Source organism: Apteryx rowi, unplaced genomic scaffold, assembly GCF_003343035.1.
Source record: "Apteryx rowi isolate R43461 unplaced genomic scaffold, aptRow1 scaffold_224, whole genome shotgun sequence".
Classification (NCBI taxonomy): domain Eukaryota; kingdom Metazoa; phylum Chordata; class Aves; order Apterygiformes; family Apterygidae; genus Apteryx; species Apteryx rowi.
In genome coordinates, this window is record NW_020448575.1 from 666,648 (window position 1) to 685,113 (window position 18,466).

The 18,466-nt window shown below is 39.4% G+C and overlaps 1 protein-coding gene across 1 annotated transcript in view; it reads right to left on the reverse strand.

Moving 5' to 3' along the window:
- The window catches only part of MED12L (mediator complex subunit 12 like), a 157,034-nt gene that overhangs the window by 29,899 nt on the left and 108,669 nt on the right, over positions 1-18,466 (reverse strand). The window contains exons 15-27 of the mRNA XM_026065168.1: positions 18,165-18,312; positions 17,445-17,563; positions 16,068-16,211; positions 15,132-15,295; positions 14,508-14,639; positions 11,382-11,423; positions 11,058-11,285; positions 8,741-8,882; positions 7,757-7,877; positions 6,858-6,959; positions 5,223-5,336; positions 1,530-1,729; positions 774-962 (exon numbers count right to left, since the gene is read on the reverse strand). Coding sequence (XP_025920953.1) covers positions 774-962; positions 1,530-1,729; positions 5,223-5,336; positions 6,858-6,959; positions 7,757-7,877; positions 8,741-8,882; positions 11,058-11,285; positions 11,382-11,423; positions 14,508-14,639; positions 15,132-15,295; positions 16,068-16,211; positions 17,445-17,563; positions 18,165-18,312 — 1,845 coding nt within the window. The remainder of the gene's footprint in view (positions 1-773; positions 963-1,529; positions 1,730-5,222; positions 5,337-6,857; positions 6,960-7,756; positions 7,878-8,740; positions 8,883-11,057; positions 11,286-11,381; positions 11,424-14,507; positions 14,640-15,131; positions 15,296-16,067; positions 16,212-17,444; positions 17,564-18,164; positions 18,313-18,466) is intronic.

Genomic DNA, 18,466 nt, shown 5'->3' on the forward strand with positions numbered 1-18,466 from the left:
CTTAATTGAATACATTACATACAAACCCCTCATTTGATAAGCAGATCATCACAATCACTACTCTTTTTAATAATCTAATGACATCCCAAAATATCACAGCTACTCAAGAACACAAGTGAGCTGTCAGATCCCTGCAACTAGTTATCAGTTACTCAATACCTTTAACAGTGCAACTATTCTGAATAAAAAGATAGCTCTCTGCAAAATCTGAGTTTGGTCAGATAAGAACACTGAAAATCCTATTCAGTCTTTCATTACCAATTACTTTTGTCCCTGGCTTGCCATCCAAATAGTTATCGTTCAAATAGCGGGAGAAATGAAGGGGCCCTAAAGTAGCTGAATTTGAAGACATGATCAGTTTAGGACTGTCCATGAAAGCACTTGAGCCTTTTCAGTGGAGCTGTTTGCAGGAGTGTCTTTCACCCCACTACTGTCAAAGCCCTGCTGAGACAATTCCACTTAAACAGCCCCCAAATCAGTTGCCTTTTCAGTGGCTTCTTAGGGACTGACAATGATAGATCAACAACGATGAGCACGCTGCACGCTTGTGTCCTTCATAATGGTGGAATCAGAAATAATGAGACACCAGAGAGTCACACTATAAAATGTTTACCACAAAGATTGGGGATCCTGTGCATATATAGTCTTTAAAAAAGTACCTAATGTTTGATTGCACTAGGAACTGCAAATCAATGTCACTTGGTGGTGCTGCTGAATGACAGTTTAACATTTAGTGCATCAATTTTCCCCCTCCCCCCCCCGCACTGCACTACCTGAAGTATGCGTTTGATGTGCTGCCTCTGAGGGTTGTCACCCTCGTTGCATTCTTTAATACCAAGAGGATAACAGATAAGTTGAAGTAGTTTCTGTGCTTGCTTGTTTGAAAGAACAGGGTCCAAAATAAGATCTTTGTCTGTGCACAGTCTCTCAGGTTCTTTTAAGCAGTGCTCTCCAACCCACTCCTGTAAGAAATAAGATGACAGATTCACAAGATAGTTTCAATGCAATATTAATCTTCCATTAATGCAAGCTGAACAGAAAAGTGCTTTTCAATATGTAAACCTTAAAAAGTGTAACCTAGTTCATGCAACATGTGAGACTAGAAATGGCTTTGGTCATTCAATACCACCTGAAAGTATAAAACTGTTAACTGTTTTCCAAAATTCATTTCTTCTAAACTTTGAAAGTAGCTTTGAAATAAAACCAATGCTACTGCAAAAGCACTTTGAGCAGACAGCTGAAGGAATGGTCCTAGTATCTTCTCAAAGTGCTTGAGAGTCAGGTAGGAAAAACACCCCACATCTGATAGAGTCCAGGGAGATGCTAACAATCAACATAAGCAAAGTTTTTTCCCCATAGCGTACTACTCAATGTATAAATTATCTCTGATCCAATCCAGGAAACCCAAAGAGAACTAAAATATTGGAATACCTCAACATTTATTTTCCACCAAAAATATAGATTATATTTTTCAAATAACATAACATTGTTTCTCTAAATCAAGGCAGAAGCATAGTCTTACAAATTACCTGCTGGCAAATTGTTCTTAGCACATATCTAGCATACTCGCTTAAACTAGCGGTTTCTATGGAAATAGCTTTTCCACATGATTTCAATGTGTGTGAGGAACCCCAAATTTCATCCTCATTAAGTTCATCTAACAAGCCTCTCATAGTGAAGTCCTCACTCTTCAAGGAGTTAATGCTGCTGCTGCCAATTTCGGCATCCCCTGTATAATAGAATCACAAAAGTACAAAGTGAGCTTTCATTCAAGTCCTCACGCCCCTACGTAGTTTACCCACTGAAGTAAGTCTTCTACAGACTAGTTGGGGCATAAAGCAGTTACATTCAAGAAGACAGCACTAACTGGTTAGCTGAAAATCACTATGTCCAAAATGTTATTCACTTGCTTCATTTTGCATAGTATCTTTTTAATGGATGTTTCAGAAGTAGAAAAAGTTTTATACAAATCAAACACAAATAAAGCCACCTCATACTCCACAGGAAAGAGTCTGTGAGTGCATGAAATTGCTTTGGTAGATAAGGAAGAGTTGGGTTACTCAACCTTCTTAGGTGTCCTTTTTCCAAGTCATCTCACTTACTCTGATTTATTAACACTCCATAGATCAAGAGACAAGTTTTGTCTGGTGTTGCCCGTAGCCCACCTTCCTGTGAACTTTTTGGCAAGATTTATTTTCCTGGGAATGGAAGAGGGCAGTGCAAGCTGAGGGAGTCCTGGCAGAGGGCAAACACTGAATAACCCGTCCTTTCTGCAAGTCATCAGCATGACTCCAGAAACATTACCTACCTGAAACAAACCTGGGGGAATGGAGAAGCAAAGACAAATACTTGGGACAAGATGAAAAAAAAAATAATCAGGCATGTAACAGCTTACATTAAAACTGATGCTAAACGTGTCTAAGAGTTTGAAACCTTGGACAAGGAACAAGATGCAACTACCACACTTTGGAGAGGGAAATAAGCCCAAAACTGCTGAACATAATACCTTAGAATCTGTGAGGCTGCCCTGGAGCGCACAGGAGCACATGGCACATGAAGCAGGCTAACGTAGCCTAATGTTTAAAGTCAGCAGAAGCTCTTATGGATCTTAACTGAATCACCACATATGATAGCCAGTCCTTGTAAAATCGCAGTTTACTATCAACATCAACAGTTAATATGGCATGACAAGGCTAAATACTTTGCTACAGCCACATGAAATATCATATGCTCATTTAAATGCACATACACGCACACACACACACACATGCTGTTGCCTCTGGTTATACATATGCTAGGGCATCTTGCTAAAATCTGCAACTACCAGCAAAATATTTCAAACTACTGCAACAAGGAGAGTGACAATGTAAATACGTCTTTTAGCAGCTGCCGCCACGTCTATGGCTTACTGCCCTTTTACACAGGGTGCCCAGAACACCATGGTGCACTGAGTCGGGTCCTCCTGCGCATTCAGTTCTTCCATCATTATTATTTCTGTGTTCCCCGGCAGTGTATTACCCTGGATGAAAAAACTCAAATTTTAGGAAAAAAAATTACTGCTAAGAAAACCAGTTTCACCAGCCAAATTCCCATCCACCCTCACCCCAGCTTGCGTTACCTTAGAGTTACTCCTAAATCAATGTCATATGATCCTTTTGTAACAAGATCTAACTTGTATTTAACAACTTATCAAAACTAGATACCTGATCCATTGAGACAGACTAATCTCTAACTGGACACTGCCTCCTGGCGACGGAGAGGGCTCTGACCCGACTGTACGTTTTACCCGCTGAGCTGGACAATGCCCTGACCCTTCAGCCAGACCCCGAGCTCACCTAAATCTCCACTGGGGCAAATGCACTCCCCCCCAACCTCACTGGGGCAACCCACTGGAGCACAAGGAATTAACTCTTTACAGAAAAAGGGGGGAGAGGGACAAAAAAAAAAAAAAAAAGCCCAGGACACTGGCACAGGGCAGACAGCCCACATCTCACAGGATTCTACAATTCACAGAATATAAAAGCACCATGAATATAGGAAATAGTTCATTCTTGCATTTAATTAGACAGGATCAACATTGTGAGAGACATTTTCAATTGGGCCAATAGCAAAAAAAAAAAAAAGGAACGCATCAACTCATCACGATAAGTGAAAGCAATTGTAATCCCTATATTCCCCCAAATCCAGGCAAACCTAAAAAACCCTCTCTGTATCACTGAACCAAGAAATCCAAAGAAGAATCCAAAGCCTGGCGCAGTTTCATTCAAAAAAATCCCAGGAAACAAACCAACAAACTTGCGTACTGAATCCTCATAAACTGATGGCACAGCAAACAGCTCATCCATAACCTCCCTACATTCAAGCTCATTATCCAGTACGCGCAATCATATCAGGCCCAAAATCTGCACCTGTGAAGGTCAAATGGGAAGGACTTCGCAGGCAAAAAAAAATAGGATGTAGAGATCGATATTAAGCCATGAATTAAGCTAAAACCATCCCCGAACATTTTGATAAAGTTTATGAAGAGAGTTAATATACTCTAGAGCAGTTCACTGTGCAGCAACATCTTTCACTGAGGGTAGAGATTATTTTTTCTAAAACAGATTTCTAATCATAAAGTTTCTTCAGGGTAGATTTGCAATAGCTATCACATATCTGATGCTTTTCCTCAACAAATGAAGTACAAATTTTAAATAACTAATGTAGGATGGCAACAAGACACATCTTCCAAATATAACATTTTGGGCACAGGAGGAGGTGTGCAGCAGCGAAGGCACAAATAAAGTGTATGTTCAGATCTTCCTTTGCGTCATTTGCCCTGTACAAGCCCCCATGCAAACAACATAACTGCACAGGGACGGAACAGAAAATGCTCACGTTATACACCATTAATGAAGGTAAGCAGCAATACCAGTACTCTGAATAGCAAAAGAACCTAGATAATGGTCATAAATGTGTTTTAAGCTCACTCTCAAACCCACAGCCAACCCCAGCTAGCTACGCCCTTCACTTCTTTTCTGATATAGCTGCATCACTTAGGACCATGGGGTTTTTGAGACATATGCCAACAGAGGATACAGTAACGGCACTCTAACTGGATGTATACCTCTAAGTTTGCCCACACCTTGAAGATTTTGCTCGTTTAACTGGGCAATTACTTAACTCCAAAAATACACATCACCCATAGTTCATAACACCTTCAACAGAACTTAAGCCAAAACAAAGATTCGAGACAGTTATTTGTTCAACACAAATGGAAAAATAAAAATAACAAACTCCTTGTTCTTGGAGAGCTGCTTAGTAGTGATTCTTTCATAACCTCCATAACCATAGGCAGTCATGTTTTGTGGTAAAACACAGAAATAGGTGGAGCAAATGATCTGAGACCATATTTCCTGTATATATGTGAAAAGGACTCACCTGAGTTTGAAAGGTACTGAGACTTGGGGGGGGGGGGTAGGAATTAAACTGGAAAAGTCACCTCTGCTTAAAGCCACATCAGCAGGGACTGACTCACCAGAGAAAACTCCTGTCTCTTGACCTGTGGGCGAAAACGCTACTCATTGTGCTACAGAAGCAGGGGAGGCATCCACAATTTTCTCCTGTCACTGGGGTTTGCCTTTCCCAAAAGCCTTCCCAAGGAAGTGACCTGGCACTGCTTTCTACCCCAGCACTAGAGGAAAAACTTTACACATTACACATAACTCTCGGCATAATCTCACCAAGCATCAAAATTGCTTTCAAGACTGCAAACACAGCTCCCACTTCAATACTGTTGTGAGCAGCAGCCAAAAGGTGACGATCACAAGAAGAACGAATTCCAGGAAATGATTTCCCTGTGGAAAGAAGAGAAACTCTTCATAGAAAAAGGTTAGTCTTTACCATATACAATTTCCTTTGTGCAAAATCCTTTTAATCTAAAATATCTATAGAATCGCAATAATTGAATGAAAAATTGAATGTTCGCACTGAAACTGAAGACCAATTGGTAAATCATTAAAAATCAACTGGGATAAATGGTTATGATGTATTAATATCAAAAAAAGCTATAATCATTTAAATCAAAAAAGAAGTCTGTCATTTCACTGTGTCTGTGTAAACAGTGAATTTAACCACAATGGGATATCAAAGGCTGTTTTAATTTTGACTTCACAGGTTTGGGAAATGACTTCCCTCACCTACCATACAACAGTCTTCATAACAAATGAGGCAAAATAAATTAATATAAATGCCTGTTGTACGGTTAAACCTAATCCTGCAGCTCAGAAGCTGACTGTAAAAGAATTCAGTGAGTGCTTTTTCTAACTTTAAGGAGAAGAGAGAAAGACTCAAATAAAGGGAGTGGGAAAGGAAGGATGAATCCACTGCCTTTTTGATGCGCTTAACTGAACCAGGTATAATAAAAGTTTGTAACATGCTCACATTTTGTTTGATTTGTACTATTTGATAAAGTACAAACATGATTTTTTCCTATCCATTCAAATCCATTTTTATTTTTAGGGAAGCTTGGGTCCACATAACATTTCTGCTACTCAGAATATTCTTCACATCTCTGACTTAATTTGTTTGAATGTGTGAAAGACGATCATTTATATCTGGTCAAAAAAGAAACTAATATTATTTTTAGACAGAAGAAATTGAAACAACTTATATTTCAAACTTGCAGATAATAATTGCTTTTATTTTCTTTTTCCCAGAGATATAGCTTTGTCATCAAATTTGCTGAAATACTTAGAAGTTAAAGCACATGTTATTTCCAGGGTTATTTCCTTTCATTTGGCAGGTGCTGATTCTTGCAGTTTTTCTTCCTCTTTTGGTCTGTGGCAAACACACATAGGTCAGACCACAGAATATTCAAATTAAAAAGGAAAGAGGACTACATTAGCATATTTTGACAATTAACTTCCTCATGTTTCTTCTGTTGGACTAGATGTTTTATTGTGCCTTGTTTAGAATCACATTTAATTTCAATCTACAGGCAAGGCTACCAAACTGCAGGACGTGTTATTAGTTTCTAAATCACTGTGAGATGACCCACCACAGGAATCATCATCGCCCCTGACAGTACTTAGCATGACAGAAGATGTGGACCTCAAGGTACTACCATTGCCAATAGCAGTACTGGCACAGAAATAATATTATTAGGGCCCAGACTCAAATGACTGTTTCAATAAAATTCCTAAACAAAATGAGAACTATGAGAACATTTATTCTAATTTTCTTAAAATATCTGTAATTTTAAACAGGCTATCATTTTTAATTGCACTACGGAGATTTTCACATGTGAAATCTGAAGCCATTGAAAAACATCCAGGTTCACTTTCTGAAATGAAAGGATTGTGCAGCAGCCAACCTACCTGATCCCTGGGGAAAGAGGAAGACTTGGGGTGTCCTAAAGAGGTGAAGGAGGAGCCGACAGGTCATCCTCGCCCCAGGTTCAGCATCTGGATCTCCACAGGCTACAGAAGATGGGACACAGACATAAGGCATCTGCCCTGGACCTTACAAGTCACACCGAACCTGCTGGGAGGCCCAGAAAAAGCTTCTCTCTCCCAGTGCCATTTTAAATGCAAATACAGTAAATGCTGATTTCTGTTGCTGAAATTATGTACTGAGTCATTACAAAATAGGAAAAAACAGTATGATTTTTGGTAAGCAAGAGGCTTAATTAATGACAGAAAAGAATACATGGATAAACTGGCTTTTGACAGTCAAAGCAGAAATAAGAAACACAAATCTAGGCAGAAGGTGAAAAGAAAGGCATGATGTGGCCAAAGAGGACCACAGCTACTGTACTCTAGGCTAGAGGCGAAGACAATGAGGTCAGAGAGAAAATGCCAACATCAGGCAGACCGATGCAAGAAGGAAACAAGACAGACGAACACTGCAGGCTGCAGAAACTAAAAGGAAAGGGCAAGTTTCTGAGATGTTCCAAAGCACAAGCTGAGCAATTTGGTAGTAATTCGAACATACAGAGTAGAGCAGAAAAGAGTCACTAGAAGAAGGTGAGGCTGCATAACAGGAAGGGGACAGTGCCCTGTCAGCAGCTCTGACACCATTTATCAAGCATGGCTTCTCTGACCTAACCTGGTATTGCTCCTTTTGCAAACTGCAGTGGAATATATGCTGCCATGTACAGCGGGTGGCATTCCGTAGAGAAAAGCCATTTCAGAATACTCTGCTTACTCAATCAATGGAAACTTCCTAAAAAGTGTTAAGTTTTCTATTTTAAGTTTTTTTCTTGGTATTTTCTTACCAGCTGCAAGAAGAGAAGGCAGAGCAACATGCTGAACTACGTCTTCCAGAGAAAAGCACTGCCGGGCAATCAGTATAGCAATGAAAGTGGCCAGGGAATCATGGAATGATAGGTCACTCACCTTGAAAGAAAAACATTACTCGAATGGTTCACATGATAGTGCACAACTCCGTTGCTGAGATTATTAAGGAATCAACCATAAACTTTTCACACAGAAGAATCTGTCTCTACATTTTAATGCATTTTCCAATCTTTTTATGACAAGTGCTGATAGCTCTTAATTTAATTTTAATATACACCTATTTCAAATACCACAATTAACYCCACAATAAATACCAGTCTTATAGAAAACTGACAAAGTGTTATCATTTTATAAAAACTGGTAACATCAATACTCATTCCTTAGCTTCATGACATAACAAGAATATGTCCTCAATGTACATAGCTTCAATCCATTTCTAAAGGTGTGTGTTCAAACTACAGATAAATATATTGGATCAGACACTGAATAACAGAAGTCACTGTAATTCTGCTGACTTCAGCAGGACTACGGTAATTTACAGCAGACAAGTAAGGAACAGTGGAATGTACCATCACCACTAAAATTTAGGAACCAACACCAAAACAAGCTCTTAAAAATAGAGACAGTTACTACTCTAAAATGGTGATGGATGTGTAAATATACCCAAATGCCTGCTCCTTTCAAAGAGCATCTCTAGTATTCCATATAATTCCATAACATAGTAAAAAAAAAATATTGTTGACAAAGAGAAATCTCTAAACATTGCCAAAATTTTACATACACAACAAAGATGTAGGAGAGAACAAAATCAACCAAGAATCTCATGAAAGCCTGGAAAGCTCAAACAGGTAGAGGTCTAAATTCTTGCTCACTACAAGGTATTGAATGGATACCTTACTGTACCTCTAAGTGTACCCTAGGAAAATAGATTTAACAGGTACTTTAGAAGATATTGAACTTACATCCACACTACAGAGCAGATCATTGAAACCCCAGACATGATTTGAAGAACAGCAAAGAGCTTTTACAACCCCTAACCACTCTGAGCTCAGCACTGTGCAGCACGCCGTCAGCTCCGCACAAAGGTTTGCTATGTCGTTAATTCTAGGAGAGAGGAGAAAAACTTGAGAAGCAAGGTATTTATAAGCAATAAATACTAAGCTCAAAGCAGATCAGCACTTGACACAAAGAACAGATGGCTCCTCACATAAGGTTGGGTTACATCCAAATGTGATTATGCCACATGCACATATAATCTAGCGTTCCACAGTTGTGGACAACTGCAGCATCTCAAAAAAGCAGTATGTGACTTGTACCCCATAACTGGTATGACTATAATCTACATTGGCATAGGCCTTTATTTGGTGTATGCCCTACTTGGCGTAACCTGAATCCATACCAGCTTCCACAGCAGAGGAATAAAGAGATCGGACTGCTGTTGTCTGCAGCCCACTGCAACAGATGCTCTCCTCTTCTCTGCAAGGGCACACTCTGACCTTTCCGCAGTGCTGCTATGCAAAGAGTAGCTCCATCCTCTTTCATTCAAAAACAATCACAAGAAAGTTGTTTGTCCAGTGCATAGCTCCCAAATGCCTAACTCGGCAGTGAAAGTCTGCTAGTTTTTCACTGTAAAGAATGCTCCCTCCCATTGCTACTATAAAACAAGCCTATATTACTATAAAACAGTGCTACTGCTCTAGAAGGAAAGAGAGAGACACAAAGATCAATTGACATTGATGCACTTTACTTGATAGATTAATGTGCGATTCACTGTATGATTCAGAGTTATATAATACTTAAAAAAAAATAGAGCATGGCTGACTCATCCCAGCGCAAGTTTTTTTTTCTCTGTACCACAGGGAAACTTGTTTGGTTACATTTGCATGTTCCTCTCTGTTGGTCTAAAGAATCATTTCCTTTCAGCTACTCCGCTCCACCAGTGATCCCTCAAGTTTCCTAGACTGCTTCAGACTGATGGAAGGTTAAAATGATACAGCACCACCACACACTTTGGGAAGGAGTCAATTAGAAAAAACAAAACACAAATCCACAATTTCCCCTGGCTTTGTGATTTGTCAGTAACCTTAAGGATTGTCAGCTACCACTGAATATAGAGCTGACTATCAAGATTAAGTATTTCTTAATAAAAATCAGGTTAGAGCACCAAATTTTGGCAACACTGACTGTGTAAGAGGAATAAAGGTGTTGGGTGCGGGGCAAAGTCTAGGCCAAAAACTGGAGTCCATTTCATCCTGCATCACAGAATTTGCAGAATGCAAAATTAAGGTAAAACAGCTTCAGCACTCCAATGCCATCACGTGCCTAAGGCAGCAGTATGTTTACTCACTGGAAGCACATTAAGAGAAGTAACCAACTGAGAGAAGAAAATCTGAACTATGAAAATGTGCTGACAGTGTGAATCTCAGACACTGATGTTAGTCATTTCACAGCACAGTTTTTCACTATACTTCTTTTCAGTACCTTGAGTTAATCTAAAAAGATCCAACACAGAAATACAACCCAAGAAGTATCACGTTGGATCAGACCAAAGCTCCATCTTATCGTGACAGTAGCCAACACTTGCTGCTATCAAAAATATGTAAGACAACCACAGTAAGACAGTGTTGGACAATCTCTCTGAAGTGCAGATCTCAGTCTAAACTCTAAGAATTAGAGGTCTGCTCGAATGGTGTAGCATGAGCTCCTTTAAAAATACAACTGACAGCTCTTAAAACTCCAGTAACTTTTATCCAAAAAATACTTGATACTTTTTCCAAAATCTTTTGAAAAGTTTGCATATTATCTATGAACTCCATAATGAATAAATGAAATTACACATTTAATAAATTAAACACTAATTGCATCAGAAGAAAGAACTCACCTAATGTAAAACATTCCTTGGATTACAGGATGCTAATGGGCAAGGATTGTGCTGAGGAAACAATCCAGCATCAGAATCATTGAAAGGGAAGGCACCAAAACATCTTTTGCAAGAAAGCTGTTACTGAGCTGCTCTATTTGACATAGCATAACTGCTGATACAAAAAGTGTACTACCTGCCTTTACAGTAAGTACTCTCTTTGTACTATTCCCTTTCGTTAAATTATGCAGATTGATCTAATGAATGCAAGTAAAGGGAAACTTACTAAAAAATGTGCAGAAAGAGCAAATTTGCAATTGAAAACAATTAAAAAAGACACAAAACAACAGGTGAAAGGAAACCTCACATATATCATGTAGAAATCCACACAGTTCTGATTCCAGAATGGTTCGTCTTACCTTCCTGCATCTTGGTGCCCCATACACACATTCATTAGTGCATTACAGACAAAGCTGTAGCGATTGGCTGCATTATCGCTCAGGATCTTGCCTAGCATAGAGTAGTTAATGCTGTGAGCAGAAGGATTCTCAATAAAATCCAACATGAACTCTGGGTCCCACAGTAAATTGGAATTTGAAGGCTGAACATTGCTGTATATTGTTTGCTTCACTTTAGAACAGGCACTACTGAGGATGAAAAAAAGAGAGAGTTACCAAAAAACATATTTCGCAGAAATACTGTTGAACATACCACATGTGTTTAGAAAATCCCAGTCTGATTACCATTCTGTACGTAGCTTCAATCCCATTTTTGGTAAGGAGCATCTAACAGGAAATAAGGATGACATCAATTTCATTCAAGTTTTCTTCCAGATAAAGTCTCAAGTTCCCAAATCACTTCTAAGACATTTACTGAAATCCTGAGCAGCTGAATAAATGACCACATATTTGTTCCTTTGTAGCAATAACTTCCAAGAGCATCACACGCCTTTCCAGTGACCTACAACAGTGCCTATAGCTACTCCCCTTCATTATGTTTTATGATACAGAGTCAACTGGAACGGCGGTAAGAAGAATTAAATAAGAAGAATGTCAGAATTCCATCTAAATTAAAAGCTTTACACTTGGTAAAAACCTGACCCAACAACTTCTTGAAAAATGAAACCAGTAAACAGAAAGAAAGTACATAAAGGTCATATTTTCACATTCACAACAATCCAAAAGATGAAGAAATGCTGCAGGCTAGTAATGCTTGCATGTTAATTGGCTTTCTTTGGGGGGAGAGGATGAGGAGGAAGCTGTTAGTGAAGAACACAGATTTCACACACACGTGTTCTAAAGGAGCATTCGTCTTAGGTGTTTGGTTTCCCACCACAGCTGGGAACAGCATTCACAGGGATAAACTTTATTAGTTATCCTATCTGGGAAGATTTCCACATTCTTGAATAAAAAATAATAAACACACACACACACACACACACACACACAATCTATCAACTCAAATTTAAAATAAATGAAGCTTTTGGAATTTTTGAAAACTACACTGGAAACAGAGCAAGAAGACACAGGAAACATGGTGCCACCTGGAACTTATCTTTCACCTCGGGAAGGGGTGTGAGGTGCCAACTGAAGACCAGACACTGGAACTCAGGAAGGGGATCCCCCAGGACACCTTGCCCCTGGAGAAAAGGACCGAGTCCCTACACAAGTCTCATTCCTAACCAAGACATTCAAGTGCAGGTGGAAGAGGTCGTTAGAAGGACTGTTAATCTACAAGAAGGGCAACACCTGGCACTAACCTTTTCCTGCATTGGGCAGCATAAAATCCATCTTAGATCCTGACCAGCAAAGAAAGAAAACCAGTCCAATAGAAAACAAATAACCCAAACTCAAATGTCAGGCACTTTAAATGACCTTTCATGCCCCCATATCCTGGGCACACACATCCTTACCACTGATCAGCTATGAAGAGTCATGCAGAAAAGGGCTCCTAAGAAACAAGACTCACACTGTGTGCATGCAACACAGTTCCACAGCCAGGCGTTTATACTTTCAAGAGTATGTAGAACCCCAAATCCCTTTGACTTCCAAAGGCCCCTCCTGCTTCAGAACATTTTTTGATAAAAGAGAGACACCACAGTGAATAAAACACTTGTCATGATGTAAGTCTCCAGCAGAGTCTACGCTATGGGCAAAAAAATTCTGATACAGCTGCGAAGATGCTGTTGTGGCATTTGCCCTCTACCTGTTCCATGAGTTAAAAAAAAAAGTTCCAAAGACAAACAATATAATATTGAATACATGAGCAGGAGAGGCTCTAAAACTGAATTTCCCACAAGAAGTAATGTTGAGGGTGTGGTCAGAAGATAAGATTTTAAAAAAGTGAAGGAATGACTTAAAAAAGGAAGTTTAGTGAATACAACTAAACATACTGACCATACTGAAACCAAACATGCAGCTCACTCAGTAAAGCCAGGTCATGACAAATACTGTAGGTAGTATCAGAAGCCATTTTCGAAGCACTGCAGTATAAGGAAGGTAAGTCTCAAAATTTGAACGTTTATGAACTGTATTTTATCGTCCCTTCAAATTGACTTAGAGAAATATTTGGATTTGCAGTGTGCTAGAAAGCAGCTGAAAAAATTGCTGGCTATAGACAACTGTTTTTGGTTTTGTTTCAATTATAGCAAGGAAGCTAAGAAGAACACAAGTGTAGCACTATTACCTTATATAGAGAGCTGGTTAAAAATATATGCTTTTTTTTAATTACCAGTTTTCAGGGACTTTAAATCAAATGCTGGATATCATGCAGTTGTTAAGAGATTTTAATTAATACCTCAAATATTCCTACATTACTAGATGCTATTTTCAATTGTTCTTGTAGAGTAATACTAATAAAGTTGGGTTTTTTCTTTTCTGTTTTTTTCTTGCATTACCGAGCTTTAGGTTTTAGAGACTACTTTTAAGTGGGAGAATGAACATCCAGTTAAGATATTTTTATATATACTTCATACTTTTTCCCTAGCACTTCTTGTATTAAAGAATACTATTATTCCCATGCATTTATAAGCCCATTAAAATATTAAGATACTCTGAGAACTCTTTTCCTGCTCACTGTGAAGTGAAAACCACAAATCTGAACTACGCAAACCAAAGCCAGGTGTGTAAACAAGGAGGGGAAACAGTAACTGAAGTGGTTTGTGACTCTCACAAGCAGCTTATCTGCATATGAAAGGACTCCCTTTCCCCTTTAAAACAAGGGCCAAAAATACAGTGTATGGGTACCTGAAATACTTTTTTAATTTAAAAATCAAGGAAGTGAATATCTGAACATAAAACTTCAAAAATTCAAACATGTTTGTGTCTCTCCCCACATTAAAGGAAATATTTAATAGAACATTACAGCTGTGTCAGCTAGGATTTTGTTATTTTGCGCCCAATGTTGTATTTACTACAGCAGATTTGCGAACACGTGATGGAAGCCAAATGAGGTCCTTCACAGCCTCAGGCAGCAGACGTGCCGCGGGAGGTGCCCCCGCTGTGCCGAGCCCCGCACCGCGGCCAGAGGGCACCGCTCTGCCGCAGCCAGCCTGGCAGCGAGGGCCCCCTCCACCGCCGCACGCGAGAGCTGCTCAGCAAAGCAGCCTGCTGAAAAAACACAAGCACGGTATGGAGGTCCCTGGACCTCCTCCCCGTGGGCACCCCACGACAGGCACAGGCATGAATGCGAGGGTTGCCCAGGACCTCGGACCACAACCCCAGCACAGACTGCACAGGCAAAAGAGTTCACTGGTAAAGGTAAGGCAGCAAAAGGCAACAGCATATTTTACAAAGAAAGCAAATTAAATTGAAACTTCAAACTGTAGTGGCCTACATGCTAGCGGTAAGCAAAATGCCATTACCACCCACCTGAAAAGGTCTCCAAATTTGCTTCTTAGGTGACTACAGGACACATACAGATCATAGAGGTAAGCTAAAATACACCTTTCTGGGGAAGAGCATTCTGAAGGATTAACAACATGCTTAACCACACCGCACAACCTGCGAAAACAAAACAGTCCTGAGTTAATTCCAACACTGCTTAGAAATATGTCCGATACTTCTAAATATCATATACATCCCACTGTTAGCTGGACATGTCATGGCAAACTTTGTACCAATAGACCAACAGGTTTCCTGCCACTTGTGAGCTCGCACCAGCCTCAGAGACAAGAGATGCTCGTGGGAGCTCATAGCAGGATCAGGCAAATGGGTAGCAGACACAAAGAAACACAACTTCCACCTTTTCCTAGGTCAAAAAGGGCACAGCTCGCACTAGCTGTGACGGGAGGGGAGCAGACTGCACCGCTGACCCACTCACTCACCCTGCCCTGTGTTCACTGGGCTCAACAAAGCTCACGTGCAGCCTTCCAATATTGCTGCAACAGTTTCCAGAGCAGAGGTTACTTGGTCTCACTATCTGAACCTAAAYGTACGTTTGATTTAACGGCAAATACCAGACATACTTTTCTGAAAAACAGTGCTCTCACAAACCCTTCAAAGACTTGCGCAGTTTGCTCCAAGTTTAGAATCAGGCAGGCATGGTAACGCCGCAGCACAGCAACGATGCACACGCATAGTCCTGTTGTGTAACTTCCTGCCAGGCTGGAGGATTTCAGAAGCAGTTCTGCTTCCACCACGCTCAGTTCATTTAACAGCTACAAATATAAGAAAAATAATGAATTGAAAATAATTCCAAAATTAAACATATAAAATAGGTGCCAAAAAAGAAACAATTGAGGAAGAACAATATGGAAACCCAAAACAAAATTCCTTGATCACTAGAAATGAACGAACCAAGGAGCAACAAACTGTTAAATAGAAAACACAGAAAACACAGAACTGTTCTTCAGAAATACACTACATTTCTTGCACTGAGACAGTGCTTTAGTCTGAAACAATGAAGCCAATCCTAAAATACTTTGTGCTAGCATAATCCAGATCTTTATTAATTACAAAAGATTTAAAAATAAAATACATTTTCCATTGATTAAAAAGTATATTTGCTAATTACAGTTTAGTATTAAGTGTCAAAGTAGGACGGAAGGGGAAGTAGCAGGAACCCTATTTTAGAGGCAAGGAAACCAAAACAGAGAGAAGTGCATGGCAACAAGCCGGGGGCATCGCGACCCTGCTGGAGCAGCCCGTCTCTGAGATGAGACTCCAGAGCCGCAGCAGGGCCACCCGGCGGYGCGCAGCACAAGCCGTGCTGCATCAGCCCGCGCTGGCAAACGCACCCAGCGTTAGGCTGCACCACCCAGCTCGTCTCCGCTCCCCCCAGCTGGGAAACCCTTGCTGCCTGGCTCCGCGGCGTAGCACAGCCGTGCCGTCACCCACCGCCTGCAAGGCTGGCTGCTAGCTCCATACTGCTTTTACAGAAGGCACCTCGTGGCTTTGCCCTGCCCTGCAAGTAAAGTGAACTCTTTTTACCTGTATCGCAAAGTCTATAAGCCCATTGATATTCAGCGCTGGTTCCATGAGATCAAAGATAAGCTGTATATGGTGAGCCAAGGGAAGATGATACGATGTTCCTGAGGCAAAACTTGTTATCTGTTCAAGAACATTACTGGAAATCTGTGAAAATAAATGTTTAACAGTCTTAGATAACTGAGGGCTTCTCAAATATACCAGTGTTTCAAAAATCCTCTTTTGTAAGTGGTAAGTATCAAGTGAGAGCATTTTGCACATAAATTACTAACAAATTATGCATAAGGATAGAATATACCTACTACCCTGCTATCCTGCAAGTCAGTTGTAACGCAGTTTTATTTCCTATAGTGACAAAACAAAACAGAAAAAGCTGTTCTGCTGCTTCATAGCTGCTGCTTTAACTCTGCTGCTTTACAGCTGAGGGTCATACTGTTCTTGGTATCTATCATATGATTTTTATTCTGCAAGGTATTTTTAAAATGCAATTTTTCTTTAAAGGAAGGGCAAAATCAGTTTTGTTTTAGTCTTCCTGTATTGTGATTTTTTTTTTTTTAAGTGTTTTCAGATAACTACTAATATGCTCTCCTGCATCAAAACACATCATAAATTCATTCAAAAGACCAGATTCAAAGACATGCTGTGAAACAATTTCAGAATTACCAAATGTATACCTCATTCACTTTACTTCTTTCTTACACCAGCCTCAGAATATTAAAATATACTTTAAAACAATAGCAACTGATAAAATGATGAAATTCTATGCTGATACGTTTGCACGCTTTCAAGTYCTGATGTAAAGCGAACAAGTCAGACTTGTCATTTAACACAGATCATTTATGTTCTCTAGTCAGCTACTAAAGTAGCTTTTTAATGGTAAAGGTTGAACATAAATTCTAATACCAAGAAAAGAACAAACCACATCACCCCTCTGTTTCTCAAAGACGCATACTCAGTTTGTTGCAGAAAAACACAGAAGAGTTCACCATCCTTCATAAATACAGATCAGTAACATACCTTATACATATGCGAGAGATTGGTTGATAAGTGCCTAATTTACTGATGAGCTCTAAACAATGCAGTTAACTGAAATTTATGTAAAATTGATTTCAAATTTTTCATAATACAAAATTCATGACATCTATCATAGCCCTGAAAGCATCTTGCAAAAAAACAGAATAAAATCCAAAATAAACCACCAAATATCTACCAAAGCAGGTATTTTAAAATGTCACAGAAGCATTTTTCTTTTGCCTTTGAAGAAGCAGTGCACTCAAAATTCCTGGTATATTCAAAACATTTCTAAAACCTAGGTTTCCTCCCTGTTTAATATCTCAACAGCAGAACTTAAAAGGCTATGATTTTATACAAGGGAAGTACCTGAGATGTCACCTGATGTTGATCAAAATATGACAGTTGCTGTAGTTTTGTGAACACAGTCTCTAGGGTTGGAAATGCTTCTTGTTTGTTCTTCCTGGCTTTTTGCCCTTCATCCCCAACTTAACAGATAAAAAATTATTTTGGTCATTTTATACTTAATGGACCCTAGTAGTTTTGCATTATTACTGCTTTAAAGACAGTTAATAGAAATCTTAATGCTTCATTCATGACTACATAAAACCCTATTTGTCTGTTTTCAATTATACTTGGGAAAAATATATTCCACAGATGTAACAATATAAAAACTACTTTGAGATTATTCCAGTGGAGAGAGAGAAAAAAAAAAAAAGTGACATTTAACAAGACCTGAAAAGTAATCATACAGTTTTACTAGGAGGGTAAAGAATACACATCACTCACAGGCCAATATCTTATATTCCAGGTTTTAGCCTAAATGCAAATGTTTCCAGCCAAGTTATTAACATGGAAAATAGGGGTTTCTAATTGAAGCAGCCCTTTACTGCACTGGTGCAGCTGAAAGGCAGTCCAACAGAAGGCACTTCACGTTGTAGGACTAAGGTCAGTTTTTGCTGATTGACTGTGAAGGGGATGAAAGCCAAATTGCATTATAAACATGCATGGCTCCAAACAACTTGCTGAGCACCTCCGTTCCTATGATCTTCATTACAGACYATCATACAGCAGTGTTAAAGCATTTACCACCCGTTTCAGTTGTACTCTTCTTATTCAGAATTTTCAGGATATCTTTGGTAATCTTCTTCAGCTGATGCCTTGCTTCATCACGCTCTTTACCAACACCATAAAGAAGAATCATGCGCTGGTTACATTCATGACTTGAGGATTCATCCTGAAAAGACAACATTGAATAAAGCCTCTTTTCTTGTTTTCTGTCACCACTTGCAGAATTCAGACTTGAATAGCCTGAACTACAATAAGCTACGAACTCTGTCACGAACATGATCAGCAAAATTTAACACACACCTTCACTGAAATCCTTGACT